At 35.5% G+C, this 27,985-nt stretch overlaps 5 protein-coding genes across 9 annotated transcripts; 3 read left to right on the plus strand and 2 right to left on the minus strand.

Annotated features, from left to right (window-relative positions):
- Positions 1-1,824: 1,824 nt before the first annotated feature.
- LOC117899624 (pinin) lies at positions 1,825-27,720 on the minus strand. Its single transcript, XM_034809778.1, is given in 6 exon segments — positions 1,825-2,087; positions 2,089-2,139; positions 2,141-2,615; positions 2,692-2,822; positions 20,268-20,277; positions 27,710-27,720. Coding segments are annotated over 4 exon segments (870 nt in total). The 5' UTR covers positions 2,820-2,822; positions 20,268-20,277; positions 27,710-27,720; the 3' UTR covers positions 1,825-1,871.
- On the minus strand, positions 4,549-6,451 carry LOC117899622 (calreticulin). Its single transcript, XM_034809776.1, has 4 exons — positions 6,302-6,451; positions 6,130-6,234; positions 5,519-5,991; positions 4,549-5,219 (listed from the first exon to the last, which is right to left on the minus strand). The coding sequence occupies exons 1-4, from the start codon at positions 6,387-6,389 to the stop codon at positions 4,668-4,670; spliced, it is 1,218 nt and encodes a 405-aa protein (XP_034665667.1). The 5' UTR covers positions 6,390-6,451; the 3' UTR covers positions 4,549-4,667.
- On the plus strand, positions 7,829-9,557 carry LOC117899623 (spermidine synthase). The gene is made up of 2 exons (XM_034809777.1): positions 7,829-8,059; positions 8,657-9,557. The coding sequence occupies exons 1-2, from the start codon at positions 7,926-7,928 to the stop codon at positions 9,399-9,401; spliced, it is 879 nt and encodes a 292-aa protein (XP_034665668.1). The 5' UTR covers positions 7,829-7,925; the 3' UTR covers positions 9,402-9,557.
- LOC117899620 (xaa-Pro aminopeptidase ApepP) lies at positions 10,826-14,583 on the plus strand. The gene is made up of 10 exons (XM_034809769.1): positions 10,826-11,344; positions 11,406-11,609; positions 11,674-11,870; positions 11,954-12,043; positions 12,138-12,319; positions 12,411-12,560; positions 12,904-13,033; positions 13,587-13,764; positions 14,124-14,299; positions 14,366-14,583. Exons 1-10 carry the CDS (start codon positions 10,927-10,929, stop codon positions 14,480-14,482), a joined length of 1,842 nt encoding a protein of 613 aa, XP_034665660.1. The 5' UTR covers positions 10,826-10,926; the 3' UTR covers positions 14,483-14,583.
- On the plus strand, positions 15,506-27,726 carry LOC117899621 (forkhead box protein P1). 5 transcript variants are annotated; one of them, XM_034809771.1, is made up of 8 exons: positions 15,506-17,053; positions 19,055-19,621; positions 20,198-20,375; positions 20,649-20,832; positions 21,048-21,092; positions 21,291-21,367; positions 21,517-21,618; positions 24,050-24,555. In XM_034809771.1, the coding sequence occupies exons 2-8, from the start codon at positions 19,077-19,079 to the stop codon at positions 24,470-24,472; spliced, it is 1,554 nt and encodes a 517-aa protein (XP_034665662.1). In that variant the 5' UTR covers positions 15,506-17,053; positions 19,055-19,076; the 3' UTR covers positions 24,473-24,555. The 5 variants fall into 5 exon arrangements, with proteins under 5 accessions (XP_034665662.1, XP_034665666.1, XP_034665661.1 ...); XM_034809775.1 differs by lacking the exons at positions 15,506-17,053; positions 24,050-24,555 and adding an exon at positions 24,856-25,084; XM_034809770.1 differs by lacking the exon at positions 15,506-17,053 and having other exon boundaries at positions 21,291-21,328; positions 24,050-24,556.
- Positions 27,727-27,985: the final 259 nt, after the last annotated feature.

A 27,985-nucleotide genomic window follows, 5' to 3' on the forward strand; every position in this document is an offset into this window, starting at 1 on the left:
ACAAAACTCCTTTAACCTAACCTAGCCTAGATATAGTCATTTTCTAAAGAAAGGAATTCCCTTTAAGAACTCTATTTATTGAATTCTTTATAAAATAAGTTCAAAAGTTCGAATTGTAAATCGCATTTATCCAGTTTAATTTGCCCGCGAAAAAGAATGGAGTACACTTTCTTGATCTTGACCCAATCGTGGTGGCCCAGCTGCATGACCATGGGCGTGTCTTCATTTATGCCATGACCATCCAGGAAACGGACAAGTTGTTGCTAAAACTATACACCCTGATCCTCAATCACCGCAAGGATCTGGTGAAAGTTGAGAAGCGGTGAACGCCGCAAGGATCTGGTGAAAGTTGAGAAGCGGTGAACATTGGACTAGTAAAGGAAGAATATGCGTGGGAACTACCTGAAGCAGAAATGTTTTTTGCATTCAGAAAAACAAAAAATTAAAACCGCCAGATATACAGATATACAGGATTTCTTGATTTGTAAAAAAAATGTTCAATTGTCAGAACTGACTTAAAACGCTCAGACGATTTTCTTAATTTGCTTAGTTTTTCGATCATAACATGTAAAGAAAATTCTACGTTGTTAATACTTGTCTAAAATATCGCCTGCAATGTACAGAGAGTCCTTATTCCATAAATATGTTATTAATATGCAGACAATTGTTACTTACCGTGTAGTTACTATTTAAGAAAATAACTGGTTTTGAGTTACAGGGGACATGGCCGGCCACAATCCTCTTGATTGGTGCAGATAATTGCGAAATCCAGATGCGGATCGCACTCCACTAGAATATGCAGAAGCAGACTTCGGTGACACTGCCAGCAGATGAAATTACGACATATCGACGCAAAAAAAAAGAGAATGAAAAGAATATTATTAAAATTAAATTAAATTTAAAAATTAGGAGAAAAAAAACGATGTTACTTGTTCTGTGTTTATAGGTAGACTGAACTCAGGCCTGGGCTTTACCCACAAGTCGACAACATTTTGAACTCAGAGCCTTCTGATTTCTAAGATTTGTCAGTTTTTTGTGCTCCCGTTCTGTTTCTGTGGAAGTTTTCCTTAAATATTATATTCCTAGTCAGCTATGAAAAAATGTCAGCACAAAAAATAAAAATGCTCTGGTTTTTGCTCTTGGCTAGAAGATGCAATCGGAGAGGGACACGAGTGCCTATTACGTTGGCCATTGGCCATTTTCCCTGAAAACAGCCCATTTGTGAATTTTTTATAATTTTTAAAAATTGATGGTTAGCAAAGCGAAATGACCTTTCATATGTTTTTTGTTTTGGCGGGGGGAAATTTTGAAATACACTTGTAACAGTGTGATATTACAGCCATCTGGATGCAAAATGTGATGGTCTGTGAGATCCAGGCAATCTACAAGACGGACGGACAGGCAGACTTGGCTATACAGAGTCGGCTATTGATGGTGATCAAGAATCCTTCCTTCTCTGCGTCACATACATCTACTTTTTGCACCAAATACAATATACCCTATTTACTCTTCGAGTACCGGGTATAAAAATAGCTTAATGTTAATGTTCCTTAATGTTCCTACGTCCCATGTAAAGAACGCATTCTTAGGGGAAACCAAGTCCGATTGGGCTGTTGTTATTTTCCATAAAGTTTGTGATATCGTTATATCAACATATTTTTATTGACACCAATCTAACTTGTACCGGCGAATACTAAATTTAACAAATTTCATTGTACCATAAAAAATATATATGGACATACATATATGATACTTTCAAGAAGATTTTCAAATATCCACAAACTTATTTAAAGATCTGGACGATGAAAAAAAATACAATTTTCGAAACGAGTCTCAGCAATGTTACTTTTTATTGAACTTATTTTTTCTAATTATGCAATTTCACTACCCATCTCATCATATTGTTCTTCATAGATGCTTTCGTCAATTTCGTTATTTTCATGCATTTTGATGTAATTTAAACGCTCCATGTCCCGTAGTTCTGCGTGTAGTTCTTCACGTCTGCTTTGGATAAAACATTCTACATACGTTTTACATTCAAGTAGCAGTTTCTCTGTACGAGGGGTGTGTATTTGTGGCCGAAAAAAATAAATGCGGTTTAGTTTTTGTTCTAATTTGATTTTTTTTGGTAAGAGATGTTCGATTCCCAAGATTTAAAATCCTTTAGCCTAGCCATTTTATATTCCAATGCTCTGATTTCAAATTGCTTTCGTTTTTTATTTAAAAACAAAGTTTCTCGTTCTTTTCTTAGCATTGTCCGCTCCTGAAGTTCTTGCCTCTCCAGTTTCTTTTCTATTTCAGCTTTTTTATCTTCTTTGATCTTTAGACGCGACTCCTCTTGGCAGAATTTTTGTAAAGTTCCAATAAGCGAACCAAACATGCGACGATTTCGAGCTATTGACTCGGAATCGGTCCCTTGAGCTTCAACAACTTCTTTTCTAGATGGTAATTCCCGTATAACTCGAGAGTTGATTCTTGCCGAGCGGGGTTCACTCTCGTCTGTAGGGAAGCGAGCATCTCCATAGTTAGAATCAAACGAACGACGTTTATCTTTAAATGATCTTTCGTTATGTTCGTTCTTTTTGACTTCATCGGCATGTTTGTGTTTGTCTATTCTAAAAACGTATAAAAAGAGATCAACTTTTAGTTTATAAACAAATTTATAATTGAATGTGTTATATATGTTCATACCTCAACTCCTTTGGTACGCGACCAACAAATCGTCGAATATTATCATTTAATGTAATTAGGTTCTGCTTAGCTATGACAAGTTTTTGCTCTACATCATCAACGGATGATAAAACACAATCATTTACCATTATAACAAGGTAGCGAATATTAAAAAAAAATTTTAAGTCTATGATGTCTAGAGATGTTTGTTGCGGTTTTTCTGTTGCAATCGATTTGGAATATATGTAATATCGATAATCATTTCGTGCTGTGAAGAGAGTATAAAAGGCTCCATATATTTGGAACAATGGAAAATGGATAGTTTTTTTTTTAAATGAACCATCGATGGGGATGTTAACTCAGTACTGAGTTTTGACTGCGATATTTGTTTTTTTAAGGAATATTCTGAATGCATTGGCAATGCAACGTTATTTGGCTAATAATTTTCGGCGCAAGGTCACTCTGTTTATGTTATTGTACACACACAAACGAAATAGATCGCTTTTTAGGAATCAGCAGTGTTTTGTAACAGGATGAACACGTCAATTAAAACGTGCATTTCATTCTGATGAATTAACTATGTTTTGTAAAGAGTGCAAATTGTTTTGCCATGTGTTGTGATTCAAAGACACTTTCTAGCTTCAACTACATTTCCATCTTCTTGTCACGCTGAACATTTTCGTTTCATTTCGTTATTTTACGCACAGTTGTTTCGTCCATCTCTCACTTTTCACTCCAGGAATATATATATACTATATGTATTTACCTGAGCTGTGTCAGCTGTTCTCTCTCTCTCGATATCAATCTATCGTATGGATTTGAATCGATATAAATATGATACTCGGCAAACAAAAGGTAAACGATTGACTAGAAATAAGATTAATAAGATTAACAATTTTGTCAAAGGTGCAACCGATCATTCTATTCAACATGAATATGCTGGTGCGCGCCAATAATAAAAGTTTCTATTATTTATTTACATAAAATCGTATAGTTTTTAATAATGGCATTGGGGAAGTTTAATCCGACTATCTATTTGCAAGCTGTTCAATGGGCGCGTTCTCCAGGAAACCTTGATCCATGATCCATTTCTTTTGATCTTCCTGGTGAACGCACTTGATTAGAGACTCAGTTGCAAGAATTCTTGGATCGGATTTTGAGAAATGGATCGTGAAAATGGTACGATCCATTGAACTCGTGCTCCATCCATTGCATTTGGCTCATATCGATGGCTTATATATAAATATATCGACAAGAGCAGGCAGAAGAAAAACGTAAACAAAGACAAATTATTTTAAAAATCATGAAAAACGCTCAATACTTCATTTTAATGGAAAAAAGGCTCCAATGCTACGAACGACTACAATTCTATACTGAAGGCGGTGGACTGAGATGATTTGCAAGGGCGTAAATATAAGAAAAAGGCAATCGAAGAACGAACAGCTGTTCGCACCACATGTTCACCCAAGCACTTCTCTATACCATATTTGTAATTAAATATTTGGGTAGTTCTGTTTTTAAAATCAACGTCCAACAGCTGCATTTATTAAAGACTGTATTTTTTTAGTGCTTCACCCACTAAAATAACATAACATATTGCTAACAGAAAGCAGTTAGTCTGCACGGATGAAGCTCTTTGAAAATAGGAAGGAATTGGATAGTAAAATAACTGATTTGATATTATTAAAGATTGCAGTCGACTACCGCCACAGGGACTATGCCCATAGGGCACACAAAATACAAAAAAGTGAGCGTTTGCCTTTACCTACATGGTGGTGTGGATAAGAGTTAAGCTTTTGCATATCTCCTTTCTAAAAAATGAGAGTGCGAAGACGCCGGGGGCTTTCTAGTTACTTATAAATAAAACAATAGACGATGGTGTTTATAAATATAATATAAGTCTTACACATTTTAATTGTGGATGCTTTTGAAATCTAAAGCAAATTTTATACACAAAAAACCCCTAAAAAGATTTGACGTATTTTATTAGAATGCTTTTACAATTCGTCATGATCATTCAGCTCTTTGTCTTGCTTAGATTCATCCTTTTCATCGTCATCATCATCTTCCTCGTCGTCATCCTTATCAGAGATCTTTTTCGCTTCCTCTTCATCTTTTTTTCTCTGGACTTCATCTTGAAGCTCCTTCATTTTTTTCTCACCAGCTTGAGTGTTTTTTACCTCAGCCGCTGCGTTGTGTGCCAATTCAATGTCATCGGTAATGAGGACATTATCAAATATGGTTCCAGATTTAACTTGCCATAAATCGAATCCTAATTTGCATATTTCATTACGTAGATAAAGCTTGTTATCTGGTACATATTCAGGGTTATCGATTTCGGGATGCTCCCAAGCACCCTTGTAGTTGGGATTATCCAATTGTTTTGGTTGCCACTCTCCCTTGTACTCGGGGTTATCTACCATTGGGGGCTCCCATTCACCATCCATTTCGTCGTCCCAATCTTCTGGTTTGGTGGCATCTGGGTCCGGTACATGTTCTGATTTATCCCAATCCTCAGGTTTCTTATCATCGGGGTCAGGAATTGTGGGCTGATTTGTAATAGATTTAAAAAAAATGTTTTAAATATATTAAAAATATGTATTGAGGTTATCGACACGCAAGAGTTAAGGGTATACATATGTATGTACATTTACAAACATATACATCAAGTATTATTGACTGTTTTCATTCATTACTCCAGGTTAATGTGAATAGAAACACTAATGTGATTTTAACGACAACTAGGCATGAGTATGTAAATAAGTATGTATGTATGCATGTATGTACATATGTATGTATGAATGAAAATGTTTAATTTTTTTGTTAATATCCATTTTGTAATGCATACCTTATCATCCCAATCCTCTGGCTTCTTGGCATTAGGATCCTTAATTTTCTTTGGTGCTAAGAAGTCCCAGTCATCTTCCAAGTTACCAGATTCCACTTTTTCGTTATCAATTAAGACTTCATAGGTGTTGTCAGGCCTTACTATCAGCGTGTAAAAATGAGTGTACACGTCATCCTTACATCTTACATCTTTGTTTATCAAGTGATTCTTTCCTTTGTAACTGAAAATGACGTGGACTTTCTTTGTACCAGGTCCGCAAATATCTGGGCCGAACATAATTTCGTAGGGTGACTCTCCGTGCATGTCTGTTTGGTCCAGGGAGCAGTCAAAGAGTTTAACGTAACCACCCCCGCAGTCAATATTTTGTTCATGTTTTACAGAAAATTGAACAACAAGCGGTTTATCTTCATTGGAAAATGCATCGAATTGTTTGGAAACAGCGTAGAAACGTGCGTCCTGCGAAGTCTGAATGCCTATTGGTACACAAGTATAAATAAAGAATATATTTAGATATATAAAGAACACTCCTCTGCGGTAATATGTGTACGTGTTAATATGAAAGTATACATGAATTAACAAAAAAAAATATGCAGCTGAAATATAGTACATACCTTTGTCTGCTTCAGCATCGTTAAAGAATGAACCGGCAGTGTGGGCAAATTTTCCAAATTCCTTTCCGGGATGCTTGCTGTAAATCCACGTATCATCCCAATTTTCTGTGAAAAGAAAATAATTTAATGAAAAACAGATCGCGGGAGAAATAAGTACCGGCGTTTTCTATACCATTTTCAAATTTTTCTTCCAAATATATGTTTGCATTTATCAGCCCGACTATTGCCAGTAAGGCAAGAATTAAAATTTTATAACACATCGCGTGAATGTTCTTTCTTAACTAAACTTTTTTCATGCGAAGTAACTACTAAACGCCGGCAAGCTGGATAAAACTGAACCTTTGAGGGTGTTAAAAAGAGATGGTTATAGGCCACTTGAAATTTGCGCTGGAGTGTTTTGATTGGATGCGATTGGACCAATGGCGTTGGCCTACGTATCTTTTTCTACTAATTACTTCGCAGTGTTGCTTCCGATATGCATTTTACAATTGAGAATTAAAATTGTATTTAATTTATTAATGAAATGAATGTTTGTTCTTAACAGCGTGTCCGCAGAATTATCAATAAGATATACAGCACATCTCTCAAAAATATACCAAAAATATACCGTAAATATACCATAAATCTTAAATTATTTTCCTAGATTTTGATGTTCTATTTAATATTGCGAGCATGTTAACAATTTCAGCGCTAAAACTTAATTTTTATCCCATTAATCAATCAATTCTACACAAGGTTGGCTAGTTTTCACCACTTTCTTTTGGAGTGTTTTCACTTTAATTTTAAAAATAACAAGGTCAACCAAGTGAGTGGAAATGGAATGGTACGTTATTTGACAATTTGTTTCTGACCAACCGGTGGTTAGTATATGATGGACATTTTTGTACCTATTTCTATTAAATAATATCAAAATTTCGTTTTCAAGCTGCTCTTGTTTGTTTTTGTCATGTTTTTAACCTTTTCATCTTTTTTCTATGTATAGATGTATATCGATATAGATACATTCTCGGTATACCGATATAATCCGATAATCCGATATATACCGATACATTGAACTAATTTTCTTAATTAAAATATCTCAGAAAGTATTTTAAATACCCTAAATGGTCATCATGTTTCTCAACTAAACTGATTTTTTTCAAGCGGAGTAACTACTAAACGCCGGTGCTGGATAAAACTGGTGTTGAAAAGAGATGGTTATACGTCACTTGAAATTTGTGCTGGAGTGTTTTGATTGGGTGAGATGGGACCAATAGCGTTGGCCTACGTATCTTTCTAAATTATTTCACAGTGTTGCTTCCGATATACATTTTATAAATAATGTTTGGGGCACTTCCGTAAAAGGTTGAGCCTATTTCATAAAGAATATCCAAGGTATACATTCACAGCAATTAAATATCTTCTGTCGACAAAAACATATACACACAGAAATCAAGCGGAAAACGGCTAGAAATGAGCATATTGATATCCCATATAACACTTGGATACAAATTTAAAATTTTTAACAGATATCATTTTTGAAACAAACACAAAACAGAGTACCCATAGAGCATGCACTTGTCCCTCTTTGGTCATACTAGGCAGAGAGCGAAGTATATGGCACTTTCCGGCGCAAAAAAATTTAGCGGATCTGAATAAATACTGGAAAAGTAATAGTATTTTTTTCAATATATTTTGAGTCCGGGAATAAATGGTATCTTTGAACATCAAGCCACGTGTTGAGCTTTCAGGCGGGATTTGAAATTGACACAGAACTTAAATACAATTTAAAGTGTATTTCTTTTTTTTAACATAAAATGGATACGATATCTGACGGCTGGTTTAGTGAACTTCAGGCCGAGCTATGGCCTGGACAGGCATTTTCTTTAAAAGTAAAGAATGTCATTCATAAAGAAAAGTCCAAATTCCAAGATATTCAAATCATTGATACGTAAGTTATGTGATGTTCATTCATGCCTTTCTATAAGTAAATTTAAAATATGCATTGGCGCCAATCTTGTAACATGCACCTGCCATTTATTTGTTTCTTCATATATACATATGTATGTATATACACATGAACATATGTATGTACGTATGTACGTTTAAAGTTATTTTAAAGTCAAAGATTCTAAGCCACGGTATCAATGTCCTAAATGTCATTTTCTCGCTGTCATTAGTTCATTGTATCTAATGTACATACATACATACATATGTACGTACATACATTCTACATATGTATATATGTAAGAACATGCCTATGTATGTATGTAGTTATTAACGATAGTAACTAAATTATAAAGTAATTTTTTTATTGAATTCGTGGGTAAATTCGGAATTCTTATTCTTATTTGAATATTTCTAACGTATGTACATATTTACGCATGTACATATGTATGTATGTATGTATAACAATGCAAATTTTAATCCCATTAATCTAGTTCCACCGGGTTTATTGTACATACATACATATGTACATATGTATGTACATATATATTCTGTTCTTTTAGAGATTTTAAAATTATTTTATTTTTCTTGCTGTTTTCAGTGAAACATATGGGAAGTGCTTGATATTAGATGGCATAATACAATGCACGTCCAGGGATGAATTTTCGTACCAGGAAATGATATCCTTTCTACCTCTTTTCTGTCATCCGAATCCCAAGAAAGTGTTGATTGTTGGCGGTGGCGATGGAGGCGTGGCGCGTGAAGTTGTTAAACATCCCTTGGTTGAGGAAGTACATCAAATAGAAATAGACGAACGCGTTGTGGAACTCTCAAAACAACACTTACCTTCAATGGCATGCGGCTTTAAGAGCGAAAAGTTAAAGCTAACTATTGGTGATGGTTTTGAGTACATGAAAAATCATAAAAATGAATTTGATGTCATTATAACGGATAGCTCTGATCCAATTGGTCCAGCAGTAAGCCTGTTTAATGAAAGCTACTATAAATTAATGAAACATGCCTTGAAAGAAGATGGAATCGTGTGCTCGCAAGGAGGTAGCTTTTGGCTTGACTTAAGTTATATCAAAAAAACAATGTTGGGTTGCAAAGAGCACTTCCCAAAAGTTTCCTATGCAATTACTTCAGTTCCATCCTATCCTTGTGGTCATATTGGTTTTGTTATAGGATCTTTGAACAAGAATCAAAAGTTCGTCAACTCTGTAAATAAAATAGACAACTTTGATATTGAAGCTCTAAACTTGAAGTACTATACTCCAGAAGTACATGATGCAGCTTTTGCCTTGCCACGTTGGGTACAGCAAAGTTTAATGTCGGTGCAAAATTAAATTGTAAACCAAAAGCCAAAATGCTCATTCCTTATGGCTACTGTTATGTACAAATGTATAAATGTAGGCTGAAATATTTCCAAAAATTGTTTTTAATTTTTTATTGTTGGAGCAGTGTTTTCCATATTTTTGATATAAAAAAACTAATAAAATAAATGACTTATCTTGTTTTCATTTCATTAAAAGGGCTTTTATTTATATTATTTTTTTGAATTATTTTCTTACAGGACCTCTTTATTCTATTCAGTCTTTAAAGCGGATACCAGCACAAAAAAACCAAAAAATTCCTGCCAAACTTCATTGAAAAATAACTAAAGGCTGGTATCCAGCACCACAAAAACAAAAAATTCCTGCCAAATTTCATATAACAAAAAATGAGCCAAAAATGTTTGGTTCGACTTTTTGTTTTTTGAGTATCCAGCAACGTTAACAAAATCCACAGATTCTTATCGGTATATCGATACGAAGTGCGTACGTGGACTGAGAGAACAGCTGGTGCACAGTCGAGAAATATATGGTTGTCAATTATTTCTGGAGTGTAGTTTGCAAATTTTAGGAAACAAGTGCGCTCAAAAACGTAAAATAGGGTCGAAATAGATCGTCGGAATCAAAAAAATACTACTTTTTTGAAAATTAAATCATTTTACTGAAATTAATAAATGGATTATTTATTATTTGTGCTCTCTTCGCAATAATGGACGTTTCGCAATCCATATGCATTATTGGCAAATGCCAAAAGCATTCTCAAATCAACTAGCAGCTCTTTTTGTTACTTTTGTATTGTCAGTTTGAATTTCGAACTGCCACTGCAGTACACATGTTTACAAAACACAGCTGATTCGTATGCCTGTGTCAGTTCCACTCACAAAAGAAATATATAGCAAATTTTTGGCTAAAATTCGTTGTGATGCTGGATACCTGCCTTTAGCACTTACGTAAATACTTGCAGTCCATAATATTACACTTTGCTTACTGATTAACTTAAAAAAGAGAAATAGCCGATATCTAAAGACGGCAAATATGTCCATTTCTGCGTTTTGCCTTTCATGCTGTCTATATCTACGCAGTTAAGTTAGCAAGACTAATGTCATATGTACATATACATATGTGTATAGGTATAATTTCAAGATGTCAATTGCCATTTGTGGTACTGTTAGAAACTGTACTGGTCTTGAAGTATAGTGGAACACGACGTGGTTACTAGAACTATCCAATTTGTTGTTTAGATTAAAAGCTTGTTAAAGAAGTTTAAAAAATAACAAAATAAAAACAGAAATAAGCAAACTGTTCTTGAAAAAAACAACCATGGAGTAATGCCACAACAGCAGAGAACTGAACTGGTTCACTTTGAACATCCCTAATGACTTTACAAAACCTCACATATAAATGTATATTGACATACATATGTATGTATGTACGTACATATGTGCAACAGAGATTTATGACGGATTGTTATCTTATCATAATCTTATCATAATACGGAGAACTCTTGTCGATAATTCTTTCATTGAATTGAATCTTGGTGATGATGAAGGACACAACACAAATTTTGACTAAATTACGAGAGCTAATGCAGCTGGTTCGGGTCCGAGACATCAGTTGCATTTCGGCTTATATTGTGCCTTCCGATGACGCTCATCAGAGTGAATATCAATGTCAGCATGACGAAAGACGCGCATTTCTAACCGGGTTTAATGGATCTGCTGGAACAGCAGTGGTCACAAGCAACAGCGCACTATTATGGACAGATGGTCGCTATTATCAACAAGCGGAAAAACAACTCGACTCAAATTGGGTACTTATGAAGGATGGTTTGACAACGACGCCTTCTGTAGGTGCATGGCTGGCCCAAAATCTTCCAAGAGGCAGTGCTGTTGGCGTGGATCCCCGTTTATTTTCTTTCCGGCTGTGGAAGCCTATAGAAAACGAATTGAGTTCATCTGGTTTGTAGAAAATTGCAGAAATATTTTATGATTTACAATGTGTAACACCTTCTACTTGTAGATTGTCATTTAGTCCCAATTGAAAAAAATTTAATTGATGAAATCTGGGGGGATGATCAGCCACCACGAACCTTAAATTCTATAAAACCCTTAAAATTGGAATATACCGGTGTCACCATCGCTAAAAAATGGGAGCTCGTTCGTAAACAAATGCAGGAAAAGAAAGCGGATGCCTTAATTGTTAGTGCTCTTGATGAAATTGCTTGTAAGTTGGAGTTGTATTTTAATCTAATTTATGCGATTTAAACTAATCTATAACTACTATGTAGGGTTCTTAAACATGCGGGGCTCGGATATAGACTTTAATCCAGTATTCTTTGCATATATGATTATAACAAAGGATGAGCTGTTAGCTTTTGTTGACTCTGAAAAATTGCCGACTGATTTTTCTAACCATCAGTCAGAAAACGAAGTACAAATAAAAGTTCTTCCCTATTCTTCAATTGGCCTGGAAATAAGTCGCATTGTAAGTTTTATATATATTAATTTCTTCATTTTTAAGAAAGCTTCTTTAAACATATATTAATTTAAACAAATATAAATCTTCAGGTGTCGACTAAAGATACAAAAATTTGGATTTCTCCTACAAGCAGCTACTATTTAACAGCAATTATTCCGAAGTCGCAACGCCTTCAGGAGGTAAGAATTACATTTATAAACAACATGTAAACAAACATATGTATATACACTAAACTTTCACCGAAAACTTCATTTATATTTTTCTCAAATATAGGTCACCCCAATTTGCTTATTAAAATCAATTAAAAATGATGTAGAGATTAAAGGATTTGTGAATAGTCACGTTCGGGATGGAATTGCATTATGTCAATATTTTGCTTGGCTTGAAAACCAATTAAGTTTGGGTGAAAAAATTGATGAAATATCTGGAGCAGATAAGCTGGAGTCTCTTCGCCGGTAAGTTTCTTTTCATATCTCTTTATATCTCTTTATATTTATTTATGTATACAAAATATGAATATACAATGTTTACTTTTTTTAACTCTAGAACGAAAGATAACTATGTTGGCTTGAGCTTTCCGACAATTAGTTCATCTGGTCCCAACGGTTCTATTATTCATTATAATCCCACGAATGATACAAAGAGAGATATAACCGTTAATGAAATATACCTATGTGATTCAGGCGCTCAATTTTTGTAAGTTTTGTACACAATGATTTATTTTTAAGACCATTAAAATAACTAGACATAGGAATTACACTGCTTTAAATTTAATAGGACATAATTATTAACGACCTACCAACCTTCCTTGCCACTTTTGACTTTGGTGTTTTTTGTTATTAAGCTTTTACATGTAGATTTAATTTTTAACTTATTTGCCTGCTCCCATTTGGCAGAGTCAACCACTGTTCTATGCTCAAAAAGTTGCCATTCCACTTTTATTTCTATATTATTTAACCGTTTATATTAATTCTCCATAATTATATTCTGTCAAAGTACATTATTTATTCTCATTTTTTTCGTTTGCACGTTATTTTAGGGATGGTACAACGGATGTGACAAGAACTTTTCATTTTGGAAATCCCACTGAGTTCCAAAAAGAAGTGTATACCCGAGTCCTCAAAGGCCAATTAACGTTTGGGTCGACAATTTTTCCAGCAAAAGTTAAGGTACACACATTAACATACATGCATACATGTGGAGGTTTAAATTTTTTGTTAAAAGTTCAATAAGTGATAGAAATAATATGAGAATCTGATTCTTACGTCGTTCGTCGTCTGGTCTCTCACACAAAGTCAGAGGAATCTAAGTCTAAGGAATATATTAATTTTGTGCTGGAAGTGGACGTGCAACTCCCAGACTCTAGCTCTTATAGTCTCTGAGAACGAGACGTCAAACAAGCCGCTTCCTTCTGTGCGTTACGTACACCCAATTTCAAGCACAAATACAATATACCCCATTTACTCTTCGAGTATCGGGTTAAAAAAAAAATATATATGGTTACAGTTGTACGTACGTACATACATTACTGACTGAGTACCGGGTATAAAAGTAGTGCCGAGTTTGAAGGCGACTCGCAACGATCCACCTCGTGTTTTTTTATTTGTCACGTAGCGCTTTCATTTTAATCCCATGCCACGGCCCATGTTGTACAAAGTAACCATAAAATTAAACTTCCTTTATATTTTATAAATCAGTTATTTATTTTTACTAATATTTCAGGGGCAAGTTCTTGATACACTTGCCAGGAAGGCTCTTTGGGACGTTGGCTTAGATTATAGTCATGGCACTGGTCACGGCGTAGGACACTACTTAAATGTTCATGAAGGCCCGATAGGCGTAGGTATACGTCATATGCCCGATGATCCCGGTCTTCAAGAAAATATGTTTATTTCGAATGGTAAGAAATTAGTTGTACTCTCAAAAAGTTAACGCTCATTGCAAAGACAATATAATGGTAAGATGAGTAGAGTTCATACATTTGAATCTAAATATGGTAGCAGAAACACAAACTGGTGTTCCATTTAAATTTGACAAATTTTTTGGCCTACTCTTACTTACATATTTAGTTTAGTTTTGTAACTCAAAATTACACATACATAGATAAAAAGACACCGATTTCTTAAAACCAATGCAGATCGATTAGACGTGTGCACTCGTAGCGAGTTTCGCTATTAATTTGAATATGTTTCATTTAGGTCTTATATGTTTATGAAAGCTTAGAATAAATTCACCAATTTAAGCTTTGGTTTTTTTTAGAGCCTGGCTTTTATCAGGATGGGGAATTTGGAATACGCATTGAAGACATTGTGCAAATTGTGCCAGCACAATCAACCCATAATTTTTCCAACCGTGGAGCCTTAACTTTTAAAACCATTACTATGTGCCCGAAACAAACAAAAATGATTACAAAAGAACTCTTAACTGACCTTGAGGTAAAAATCTTAATTAACATTTTTCATCTTTTTAAATAATGTAATGTTAATGTTAATTTTGTTTAGATCCAGTTGCTTAATAGCTACCATCAACAAGTTTGGGATACCCTTTCGCCGATATTGTCTCAGGAAGGCGACTCGTTTACGTTATCTTGGCTGAAAAAAGAAACACAGCCAATTTAATATTAAAATATTAAAGAATACACATATTATAATATGAATATTAATATTGTATAAATGTATATGAAAACATTATATATTCAAATAAAATATACAAACAAAAATACTTTTGCTGCTTAGCTTTGGATAGTTTGACCACCACATAAATTGCCTAAAATCCACACGAAGAAAGGGAACGTTATGGGACGCTCTGGAACACTCCCGTTATGAACACTCCCAGAAGGCATATCCTCCTTGCAACCGCATCGTTCCATGCTTGGTGTAGATAGCTTTGTGAGACGTATGTAGATCGCTCTTCTTTGTTGAGCCGCATACATTTTACGACTCGCGTAAGACACACTATAATTTTTATTCCTTTGTTCCTTCTACTTTGTGCATCGATTTATTCCTTGCATGAACCGTTTAGGGCCCTTTGCTCGGTTTATAATTCCCTCTACCAATTCCACTTTTAGTTCCCTTCTTTTCCTAAATCAATAATTCTAGCATAGCTTTCCCGTAACAGCTAATAGTAATAGTAATAATAGCTTTCAGAGTCTTAATATTTTTAATAAATCTTTATGTTGAAGTGGAAGTTGGAATACGTGCACTCTACATTTTTTCCGCAAGGGGTTTAAATCGTATCGTGTAATTTGGGCTTCAAAAATATCTACGCAGGCGCAGGAGTTTGTCTGTAAGAGCTTTGTAAGATGTCAAAATATTAATATTAGTGTAACAAACACACTCAGCAATGCTTCTGCTGAAACAAGTGTTGCTGTATAGATTTGTTTAAATAATCATTTTTACTTTCTAGAAAAACAACTAAATAAAAAATAAGTTATTTCAATTGTATATACATATGTAATAAGTAAATAAAGAAATATAAAAAATGTTATGAATATAGTACACAGACGTACAGTTAAATACGCACATAGGCCAATTTCCATAGACTATCAAAATAGTCTTGCAAAACGGATGTAAAAAGTTATACTTATCGACCGAATGTTGAATGAGTTAATTTGTATAAAAATATACATATTAGTTAATAAAAATGCATACATGCATTATATGTATGTAGATACATATGTATGTGTAAAAACATGCATAAGTAAATTGCATTCGTTTAGATTTAAAAGAGGTTAAAGATATAAGCAAAAATATGAGCTGAAGTTACATACATATGTACGTTTTACGAAGTGCAAAACTTTGCGTCCTGGGTAGCATTATCTGCATGATACATATATGAACATATGTGCATACACATGTACATATATGTATATGCAAGGAATATGTATTTTCAAAGTTATTGAATGCAAGAACCTTTTTATCTGTTAATTTTTCTTTAAGAAGATATTTTTATCCACATCAATATTACCTCTCACACCGACACTCCGTTAAAGCTCGTTCTCCACCAGAAACACAGCCCCCTCTGAGGGCGCGAGGTAGAGTGTGCGATCGAGGAAGAGAATAGGCTGGTAGCAGCAGTGCTTAAGGAGTGAATTTCTTTATTCTAGTTATAATATTGATTCAATCTGATCATTTGTTCATTCTCTATGGAACTGCGTTTTTGGTGTTATTTTATTTATAAAGTTGTGAATGCCACAGATTTTCGTCTTTACGAGTTAAGGGGTACATGAGATTTGTCGTCGAAGGATGTAACACACAGCAACTGTCCGACCCCATAAAGAATATATATTACTGATCAGCATTGATAGCCATGTCCATATAGAAATGTCTGTCCATCCGTCCGTATGTCCGTCTGTTTGTCCTTCCGGCCGCCCGTCTGTCTGTATCGATGAGGGCCTAATTCTCAAAGGCAATCAGAGCTTTTACACTGGTGCAAGTGTATTTTCAAAAATAGTACTGACTGCGTGCCGGGTATAAAAGTAGTGACGCATCTTAGCGAGTCCCACAACGTTTCTCCTCGTTATTCCCTGTGCTCGAAGATTTAAGGGCTATATTAGATTTGTGGTCGAAGTATTTAGCACACAGAAGAAAGCGTTTAAGCCCCTACAAAGTATATATGTATGTATATATCTTTGATCAGCATCAATAGCCGAGTCTATTTCTGTCTGTCCGTCTGTATGTCTGTCTGTCTTTCTGTCTGTCTGCCTGTCTGTCTGTCCGTCTTCCATAAGAGCATGACCAATCAAGCTTTAAATCCACAATGCTGTGATAACATACTGTCACAAGTGTATTTCAAAATTCACAATTCAAAATTCTGTGGTATGCACAAATATAAAGATAAGAGAAAACAAAAAACGCACTATCTTGGAGAATGGCCATATCTATCAGATTCCCGAGTTAGGAACAGATTGGATTAAACCCAGAATGAAAAAATTAATTTAAAGTGGCTATCACCCACCAACACAAACAACACGGTCCATGCTTGGACATTCTTGGACATTCATTGACTGCTTGATATTTGGACATATGTACTTACATCCAAGTGGACACTACTGTACATGGTGTCCCATGGTGGGACCCATCTGCAAACACATCGACGCCCCTAGACCGCCTTCTAATGAGCTCATCTGAAAACCGCAAGCAATTTCGAAGTGGAAATTGATCGTCGCCACGCTCTCCTCGCTGTCTTCGGTAGGTTCTAATCGCCTAAGTTCGGTTCGTGTAAGTATAGAGAATTTTAGTGAGTTTGTGCGCGAAGAATGTTACTTGCAATTTCTAAGCGAATTTTGTATTGAGTGATGAGTTGTGCAGAGTTCTGAGTTTATATGTGAAATAAAGTAAACGCGGTTTAACACCGGTGTCGAATGGTGTCGAATTAGATGTCGGGAGAAGTTCCTCTGCAAAAGGTGGTGAACGTTCAGAAAGATCGTCACCAATCTTGGAAATCTATGTTGTAGAACTTTAGGAAAGATTCGGAAGCGAGAATACGCGTCGTATTTACTTTCAGAAGCATCTGCACAGGGGGTGCGGAAGACATTTCCCAAACCAAAGCCCTTTCTTCGAAGTTTGAAGAGCGTTCAATGGAGTTAATCTGTACCCTAGCCGAAGAGTCCGAAAGGTTGCTACCTGCAGCTCCAAACCTGCATGATCTTTCATCCGCAAGGCACAGTAACAACCCTGAGGTTCGTGTAAAGCTCCCACAAATGCAAGTTACAAATTAAACGGTGCATGCATTGAGTGTTTGATGCCTGGTTTTTTTTGACTGGTGCATAATGCTATTGAAAACTGATGCAATTAATTACAGTATCATAAACTTGGAATTTGTATCATTAATTTTATATAAAGAGAAAATAGTTTGCTCATATTACAATCATACCATACGTTTTAAGTTAAACCCCATGAGGTATATCTATTCTAGATCTGCATTCACAGCCGAGTCTATGTCTGTTTGTCCGTCCGTCTTGATGAGCTCCTGGATATCAGAGACTATCAAAGCTACAGCAACCAAATTTCGCAACCTGACTACTGTATTAACAAATTGTTGCAAGTATTCACTGATGACACTGGTGGCCCTCGAAGAGGACGTGTTGGGCGTTTTGCTTAATGCCTCGGACGCAGGTTGGGCACCAGTCGTCCGTTTCGTGGCCAAACCCCTTTAGGTATGATCGAAGGCAACCAGGTTCACTCAACATCTATGGGAGTTGGAATCCACATGGCCTAGCTTCCACGCCAGCCACACCTTGATGTCCTGAGACAGGTTGTGCTGCTCGACTTCTTCCCTCATTGCTCCACTAGTGGGACAAGTCCCGGGATGACCAGGATATCGTCCACAATGCGCAGGCCATTTTGATATCCAGCATGACTTCCAGGTCCTGGAGCGCCCTTTGCGATGTGATATAGTGATCACCGACTGAAACCTTGCCTGACTGCACCTTCTACCTGCTGCTGGCCTCGGTCTTGTCTCGTTTGCCCAGTTTGCTGCTTCCGCCACCTCCTGGTCCTTGGCCACAGCTAGGATGACAAAATCGTCGGCGAACACCACAACCGTCGTGTTCTCGTGCAAGTTAAGTCTCGAAACTCCGTCGTACATCGTGCTAAACAGGATCGGCCCTGGCACCGACCCCTGCGGAACTCCATTTCATGAGCTGGGCTCCTCGATCGTCTCGTCAGCACCCTGTCCACTATCCTGACGAGGTATACAGGGATACGAAGCCGAAGTGCCTTCATAGTTCCCACCCAGTCTGCCGTTTTGAAGGCGTTTTGAGGTCGAGAGTAACCAGCAGGCAATACTGCTTCTTGCCGCCTCTCCAATATTTTCCACGGATGGCGTTACCCGCTGGGAAAGTTCCTCCAGGCTTCTAGAACCTCGGTATCTGTGATCCTTTCGATGACAGTAAATGGTGCATTACTGGGGGCCTTGATCCTCTCTGTTGCTCATCTCAGACACAACGTCCGAAGTCCGCAGGCCATTTTCCGCTGGGTTGATCGCCTTGATCTGGCTTCTGGCTTGATCTCTTCCGGTCTACACTTTGCCAAGCAAAGGGCCATCGTTTAAAAATAAATAAATAATAAGTATACTTTACATCAAACTCCTTTGGCGTTTTCTTTAAACTACAAATCACTATCTATTAAAAACGCTCATTAGCTTTACAATAAACTTTCTAATGTTGTTTTAATTGCATACCCATTTAGTGCGCACTACAGATTAACAAATATGCTCCGGATACATGATGAGGATTTTTCTAAGGACATTAAAGATTCTAGTCATGAGGGAGCCGCCCAACAAGAGGAACAAGAGGATAGAGAGAGAAGATACCATATTTCTGTCCCAGATATTTGTACAGAAAGCGTTAAGAATGCTTGCTTTCAACAATCCGGATTTTTAAACAATACAATATCATTTGCTTCTCATGTCGTAAAGTGTAGCTCTCCATTATCGAGCTTTGATGAATCCATATCTGCTGGTCAGCTTGCAACACATTCCCGAATGCATATATCCCAAGGCCAACACACAATGACCCCTATTTCGGAACATAGTTTTTACAATGTGCCTGAATATATTTCGGAGCAGGAAAAACATATTTTTTCAGATTCTGAGCGCTTCTTAAGGTCAAAAGATAAAGATTTATGCAATAATGAAAATGATTATGTGCACGATGAATTTACCATGAGGAAATACTATCACCCTCTCTTTGCTCACGGTGTTTGCCGGTGGCCCGGTTGCGAAATGGACTTAGAAGACATCACATCATTTGTAAAGTAAGTAAATAACATACATATATGAAACGAGCTTCACTAAAATATCAGACATGAGATATTGATATTATCCATTCCAAATAAGTCTTATTCTAATTTAATGCGAGTATATGTTATCCAGTAAATAAATAAATAAAAAAACGCTCTAATTAACTCTTTGAGTACCGGGTATAATAATAAACTCAGCCTTTTCCAAAAGAGGACAAAAACCTAACTGAGTACCGGGTATAAAAATAGTGACGCGACTCACAACGTTCCTCCTCGTTTTTTGTGAGTAGTTTCAAAAACTTGTTTGAAGGATTTTATGTTTAGGTCCAAGAATTGATTTTTGATCTGATAGTTTTTATTGTTATTAGTGGTAATAGTAGCGCTGATAAAATCCCAGCCCCAGGGCAAAATCTTTTTACTATCACTATCAATAAACGTTAATAGAGTGTTCTCATTTGTAGATTTTACTGGGCAGACAATTCTCGCTAACAAAAATATCCTTAGATTTTAAATTTTAAGTTTTAAGTCTTAAGCTAGTTATCGCTTAGGTTTTTAATAAATTTTAAACCAAAAATTCTCTACACTTTCTAGGCATCTTAATACGGAACATGGATTGGATGACCGGTCAACGGCTCAAGCTCGTGTACAAATGCAAGTTGTTTCTCAATTGGAATCTCACCTGCAAAAAGAAAGGGATCGCCTACAAGCTATGATGCACCACTTGTATCTGTCGAAGCAACTTTTATCGCCGACAAAGTCGGATCGAAAGGTATAGCCTGAGAACCCAATTACTTTATAATTTAATTTTTATACCTGGTACGGACTCTGTCCGTCTTGTTTGACGCTTCGTGCTCAGAGATTAGAAGAGCTAGAGTAGCCGAATGTTGTGTCAAGACTCAAGTCATATCACATATCAAGTTTGTTCCTTACCCACAAAGGACAAAAATCTGTGGCATTTACAATTTAGAAAATACCAGAAAATCGCAGTTTTGTAGATTATTTATTGAAATTGTCTATAAAAAGCTTAAAATTTTTATTTTAGGATACTTCCGGAAAGGATGGAAATTATTGCAGAATGACGAGTCCACTTACAATGGCCAGCTTAGGTCGCACAATTCGACAATCAAATTCTCCGAGCTCTATTAATCTTCCAATGGTTAATTCATCAAACTTGTGCACAATCAAGAAAAGAAGTATGGATAAAACAGCTTTTTCAATAAATGGTGGTATGTACTAAATTGAAAATGTTATAATTGCTTGGTGAATATATCATTATGTTATTAAATGAGCGCCAAAAAACGTAACTTAACTGAACTTAAGAGCAACCAATCCGTTGTCTTCTTCTGTTTGTTGTTGTTTTTCATACAAAAACGGGGTAGAAGAGTCTTTTTACGTCAGTAAAGGCTTGATATTAACTTCATTCTTCAACATTTATTTATAGGCTTGCCATATATGCTAGAGAGAGCTGGACTTGATGTTCAACAAGGTGAGTGTGGGATGTGTCAATCCTGAATCATACATTTCGATCACCTATAAATCTAGAATTTATACGTGCACACTCATACACTGACTTATTACCTGGTATATAGGTTGTGACGCGTTCAAATACGTCTTACAACATTCCTCTTAGCTAAATTTAAAAAGAAATTAATATTTTCATAATTAATTATAATATTACTTGCAGAAATACAGAGAAACAGAGAATTCTACAAGAATGCGGATGTACGACCTCCCTTTACATATGCTTCTCTCATTAGACAGGTATTTAATGTTTTGATTATGATGGGGAGGGCTTTTTACGCTTTCAAGCAAAGCGCATCCTGTTAGAATACGCTGTATTGGCAGCGCCTCACAACGTTCTTCCACGTAAGAGTAAAAGATACAACCCTTTTATTTAATTTTTTTTACAGGCCATCATTGATTCGCCAGACAAGCAGTTAACACTGAACGAAATTTATAACTGGTTTCAAAATACCTTTTGTTACTTTCGTCGAAACGCAGCTACTTGGAAGGTAATTATATATTCATATTCCCATACGTGTGCTTGAACTTTCCGTCCGTCCGAGAGAGAGATAAGGATAATATAAAGATACATAAGTGAGAAATATATTTTATTAAAGGCCCAAGTAGATACTAAACAATGACAGATTTGTGGCATTTAATTTATTTAAGAAGAGGTTTTTTTTCCTATGACACCTATTCACCTCCTATTTTTTTGGCCGAAGAAATGAGCGTAACGCACAGTAGGAAACTTTTCCGATTTTATAAAATAAATATATTCTTGATCAGAATCGATGGCCGAGTCGTTCTGAAAATATCCGTCCGTGGGCTGTCTGTCTCGATGAGCGCCTTGTTCTCATGGACTTTCAGAGCTGAATAGTCCAGAATGCTGTGATATCGTACTTTTACATGTGCATTTCGAAAGTCAAATGACTTTGAAGAACCAACCATTTGTTCTGCAAGCCTATCAACAGCATCGGCCCCCGAAGCTAGACATTCTTTCTTTCTTATTAATAGTAATTTTATGAATAAATGCATACACAGAAGAATTTTGTGAGCTAACCAAATAAACATACTATGTAGAATGCAGTTCGGCATAATCTGTCGCTTCATAAATGCTTTATGCGTGTTGAGAATGTAAAAGGAGCAGTATGGACGGTTGATGAAATCGAGTTTTACAAAAGAAGACCACAGCGTACAACTAGCATTGGTAACAACTTACAAGGAGCTTCCAATTTGCCTGATGCAAACTATTTCGTAGCTCTGAATTTTGGGTACGTGGGTTTTTATCTAACTGTTTTTTTCATCCTTTTGCTCCTGCATTTATTTTCTATTCTGTAAATTAAATGCATGATGAACACTATTTTAAAATAGTAGCTGTCATTTGCTAGCTCGCAAAAACTTGCACAGCTTTAGCTAGGAACAGCTACGATTTTAATATATTTGTATTTCGAAAATGCAAAAATTGGTGGTCCAGTTTTGACCATTCCCTAGGCAATTTATAAATAAATAATAATAATAAAATAATAAATAAATAAATTTTATAAATAACAATAACGAAGAGTAAATGGGGTTCACGCATAGAAGGAAACGTTTCTGACAAAGTTTCTGATAAAGTATATGCATATACATATACATGTGTATATACATATATTCTTGATCAGCATCAATAGCCGAGTCTATGTCTGTCTGTCTTTTGTTCTCCCTGTCTGTCTGTCAGTCTTGTTTCTCGCCTAGTTTTCCGGGGCCATAAGAGCCATATTAAGGGGGTCCTCGCCCCGCGCGCCGCTTTTGAAGTCGGGACATACATAAGAGTGCGTGGAAACGGTGACGTATTCACTAGTGAATGTACACAGAATGTACAGAGATAACGGAAAAGGAGGCACCGAGGGATGTCTCAAGTGGCAACCCAGATAAATTTAGTTTTAGTTTTAAGCCCAGAAAGTAGACCCAAGGAAAATCACTTGCCTGCCAGGTAAGTATTGAGAGCGAACGCGTCGTGTGCGGACTGGATGCGGACGATGGATGTGTGTGGATTGTGCGAATCGAAGTCGGGCTTTGAGCTAGCAAGGCTACGTGGGAATGACCAAAATTTGCGAATCTTAAAATAAGCTAGACTTAAAAGCGATACAGTCTTCATTACAAATTAACAAATAAAAGCGTTATTATTCTTATCAATTAGACTCTTCAACAAAATTGTGTTTCTTTTCCCTGGCCTCACAGAAACTTTTTCTGATGGACTGGGGCTTCAACAACTTTTAACAACTAAGATTTTTTTAGATGTGGTTTTTTTGTGGGGAATGAAATTTTTAATGTATTTTCTGAGTTTAGCTTGCTACTCTAATCTCATATGTATGTATTAATAGATAATGCTTCCCATAGTTTTAAGAAAATATTGCATTTCTAACAAGAAAGATGACCGATACTCGGGAAGTATATCAATATGTGATAACCTTATGATTTTGGACGAATTTTTCATATTTAACTTGTTGACATTTTTTCGAAACACCTGTCATCTACGTCTACATCATTTATCGCACCAACACGCTCTTTTGGCTCATGTTCCTTTGCCAGCGGGCGCAGACTGCGCTCTTTGTCAAAGTACTACGAGCCAAAACGGCGATTTGGTGTGAGAAGTGATATACATATGTAGATCTAAACAGATAAAACATTTTTAAATCATAAGCTCACATATATATTGACTGCGTACCGGGATAAAAGTAGCGACACGGCCTTAGACGCGTCTCACAACGTTAAACCTTGCCTCTAGGTGCTGACTAGTTTTATTCAAAAATATATACATACATATGTGTGTGTGAAAATTTTGACATCTCTATGTACCTTTTCTCCACTTTCCTTCAATGCATTTTCCTGTTTTCAACTCTTGACGGCTACCGATTATTCTATACATAAACTTTCTATAATCAACTATGCGTAACAAAGAATGCGATACGTACCAATCTATCGCTACACAAATGTTTTGTCCGATATGAAGATGACTTTGGCTCTTTTTGGATGGTCGACGATAACGAGTTTGTTAAGAGGCGCCACTTATCGCGAGGACGACCTCGGAAATATGAGCCGTCGTCTTCGCCTAGCTCCTGCCAATCTGGCAATGGCTTGTCCACTGACAAAAATCACTGCGATAACTGCCCTCAGAGTTTTGCAACCCATACCGGCAGTTCCGAAACAGAAATGAACCAATTGAGCAGTGTTCCGTTTTGTGGTATTGATGCTTTAAGTAAAACACCAACACATTTTACAAGTATGGATACGGTCGTAAATGATAACAGCCATATAAATATGGGTGATTACTTACCCAAAATATATGAAAATAACGCTAGTGTGGCTAATAGATCAATTTAAATGTACACACTTAAATGCACTTTCATCTTAAAAATTAAAGGTTCGGGTTCGGAAATGATACTTGTATATTTTTTAGTCTAATTCCGAATGGATACAAAACGCATATTGAAAAAAATGAAAAGTAAACTAATTTAAACTAATTTTAGTTTTAAGAGGATTTTTACGCAAGGGTTCTTACTCCTTAATCCTATGACTAACAATACATCACCGAAATAATAAATTGTAATTATATTCTTAGGAAATCAATTTTTATTATTTAAAAATCCCTTTTAAGTAACCAGATTCTAATAATTTTCAACCTATTAAGAGGATTTTCCGACAATAGTTCCTTGCAAAACTTTTAAAACCAAATTAATTTCTAGCAATTTGTTCGTGCGTTTCAGGTTCCATTTACATACCTTTTCTGCCTGTTCTATGGAATTATCGTTTAGGACTGCTGCAACTGCTGTAATTCCCAATGAATAATAGTTCTTTGGAATGCTCGCGGTTTTAAATACATTGAATGCCTCCAAAATGGCAAACCGATCAATGACGAATATTATGCCAGCTTATCGGATCGATTAAATGAGGATTTGAAAAAGAAGCGAACACATTTCGCAAAGAGAGACATTCCATTGCAAAAAATATTACTTTGACAAATAAAAAAAGTGCAACATAAATTGTGTTTTCTTTGGCAGGCCGACTGTTATTATTCAGCAATCACATTTGTCACAAAAACACTCAAGAGGACTCTCTAGGGATTGGGATTTTCATTGAAATATAATAGGAGAAATTCAAATTCATTTGACAAGTGGTTCAAGAATTATTGGCTCAAATCCTATTGAACAGTCGAATTAATAAAAACCAAATATGTATTTAGCCTCAATAAGCATGTAGAACATGAAGCATTTCAATTGAATATTCGTTTCTTGTGTAGGTTACTAAAAAAAAACTCTATTTTTTCTTTGAGCAGCAGTGTTTTTAGTCTAATTTATCTAAAGCCTTTAAAAACAAGGAAATGGAAACCAAATGTAAAGGGACTTCTTTTGTTTTTTAAACTAAATTGATTAAGTAATCTTTTATCCAAAGTGAAAGTGTTGAGGTGAGTAATATTACTTCCATGATATCCACAGGGGATATATTAATTTAATTGTTTTTTAATTAATAATTGTGTCTAATACGTGTCATAGTGAAGATAGCGATCGGCAGGAAATGCTATCAAACCATCGGTTCTCAAAGATCTATAAACATTCAATACTATACATACTTAAATATGAATTTGTTCTGAAAAACGGTTTGAGAAAGTTATATCAAATATAATTACTAACTTCTCTTTGCGAAATCTCGGACACAATCAAAGTACCTGGACTCACCATGAATACTAAAAAGCCCAGTGACGCTAGCTGCCTCCGCAATGAGAATACACAAGTGATTTAACATTTGGTAGGGGCAACCTTATAAAGAAAAGTAAAATTGACAGTTAACCAAACAGTGGTCACATTTTATGATACCTGCAAATACCCTACCAGCGTATCTTAATTTTTTCATATGTACAGTACCCAAAATAAGGTACACGTATCTCGAATCCTTGAAATAGTTTTGTTCTTAGTAAGTTAGTAAAAGGTTTGATAATGACTAAATACTTTTATTTTAGTCCAAGATATATTCATAAAGATGCTGTTCAAGTGCAATTCGCTCCGATTTCCAGCTATTTACTGTACACGCACTGAATACTCCAATAAATAAGCAAAAGATTATAGAGAGCTGTTTAACAAGTACTCAAAAGTCTAGGGTATTGAATCTTCGGCGGCCAAAATTGGTGTTCATGGTTTGTTTTCTTTATAAAAATTCGTAGAAAGGTTGGAATTTATAAAAAGACATGAAAGACAAGAAAACGGTTTATTCGATTTTTGGGCTCAATTCATTCATTCGTCTAAGCCATGTGTAACAAATTGTACATAGTCTTTGTGCTCGCGTCTTTGGTTAATATTTCTTTTTGCCTAAAGGAAAACTTCGATAACGATTTTAAAAATGCAAATATAATGGAGTATGGTGCGTACATTAACTTCAAAATATTCCAAAAAATAGGGTGATAATAAAAAATGAAATTTATAATTTCATTGAATATACAAAATATGAATATAAAAGTTTTACAAAATACATGCGAAAGTAAATCTGCAAGAAAAAAAAACTAGTGTAAAATGTACGATGGCGCCTTACATCAATTTTAAAGCATTGATTTTTGTTATAAAGTGTACTTTTATTTAATTTACAAATTTGTATAGTCATACATTTACTTAGATTGGTTCAAACTGTTCAATGACACGTGGCACATTAAGTGTCTATTCGCCTTTTTGGTCGACCTGCGGTCATATTTCTCATCAAAATGTACATTACATATTGCACAAAATAATAGGTAAAGACAATATAATTAATTCAAACCTTCTCGGCTCGTGGAAAGGACAAAGGATAGAATGGTGTACCTGTGCCACGTAGTGTAATACATTGTGGCTTTAGCCACAAAAATCTTCTGGCTCGAGCCGTTGAGCGTCTTAAATTCATTAGCAGTATTATCAAAAGTTTTTGTTTCTGTTGTTTTATTCTTTACTGATAATTTTCTTCCAATATTAACGTTTAATGGCAATGCTGCTGCTATGAACTGTTTTTAATATTTTTATTAAAAGTATACTCATAGAGTCGCAGTTAGAAGGAATATTTCAATTTGCAACTAAATAAAATAGCTGAGTTTCAATAAATTAAGAAATCTTGAACGAAAAAGAATTAATGGAAAAGTGTTTTTACTAAAATTGGTTACCTCTTTTAAATATCACTGAGAGAACGATTAGTTATGTTATATCTTTGCTGAATAGAATGAAATGGGTTATTCAAAATTAAGGTTTGCGTTACATGTTAAAGATAAACTGTGCGGTTACACATGAGCTTTCTTTATACAAGTCATTCGAAGTTAACAAATTATGGATGTTTTAAATAATTTAAAAGTTCTGTTTCTTAGATAATAACGAAGGAGGATATCAATATATTCCACCGCCGAACAACCAATATTTACCACCGGCTACGGCACCACTTGCTCCGGAGTATGGGCATGAGCCTTCAGGTTTTCATCCGTGGTACGGGTCTAGACCGCACTACTATAAACCACAAGGTCCAATTCCATACCATTCGCATAGCTCTTGGCTGTTGGAAAAACTAAAATCCAAAATAAACCTTTATACGCTCGGAAAAATATTATTAAAGATTTTGATTCTTAAAAAAACTATTAAATTTATTGTGCTAATTTTTTTGCTCTTGGTTTTACCAAAGCTAAAGAATATTTTTAAAGATGAAATGGCTGCCGAAAGTGAGGGAACGGAAAGAAAATTTCTGCAAACAGACAAAGGTAAGGAAATGGACGTACAAATATATGAATAAAGTCATTACCACTCAAAAATATATTTTTTCAGATAATTTAGAACAACGTATTGAAAATCTAAGTGAATTTATCATTAATTCTCTACGTAATTTTGATCAAAGAAA

The sequence above is a fragment of the Drosophila subobscura genome, chromosome O (genome assembly GCF_008121235.1).
Source record: "Drosophila subobscura isolate 14011-0131.10 chromosome O, UCBerk_Dsub_1.0, whole genome shotgun sequence".
NCBI classification, from domain to species: Eukaryota; Metazoa; Arthropoda; class Insecta; order Diptera; family Drosophilidae; genus Drosophila; species Drosophila subobscura.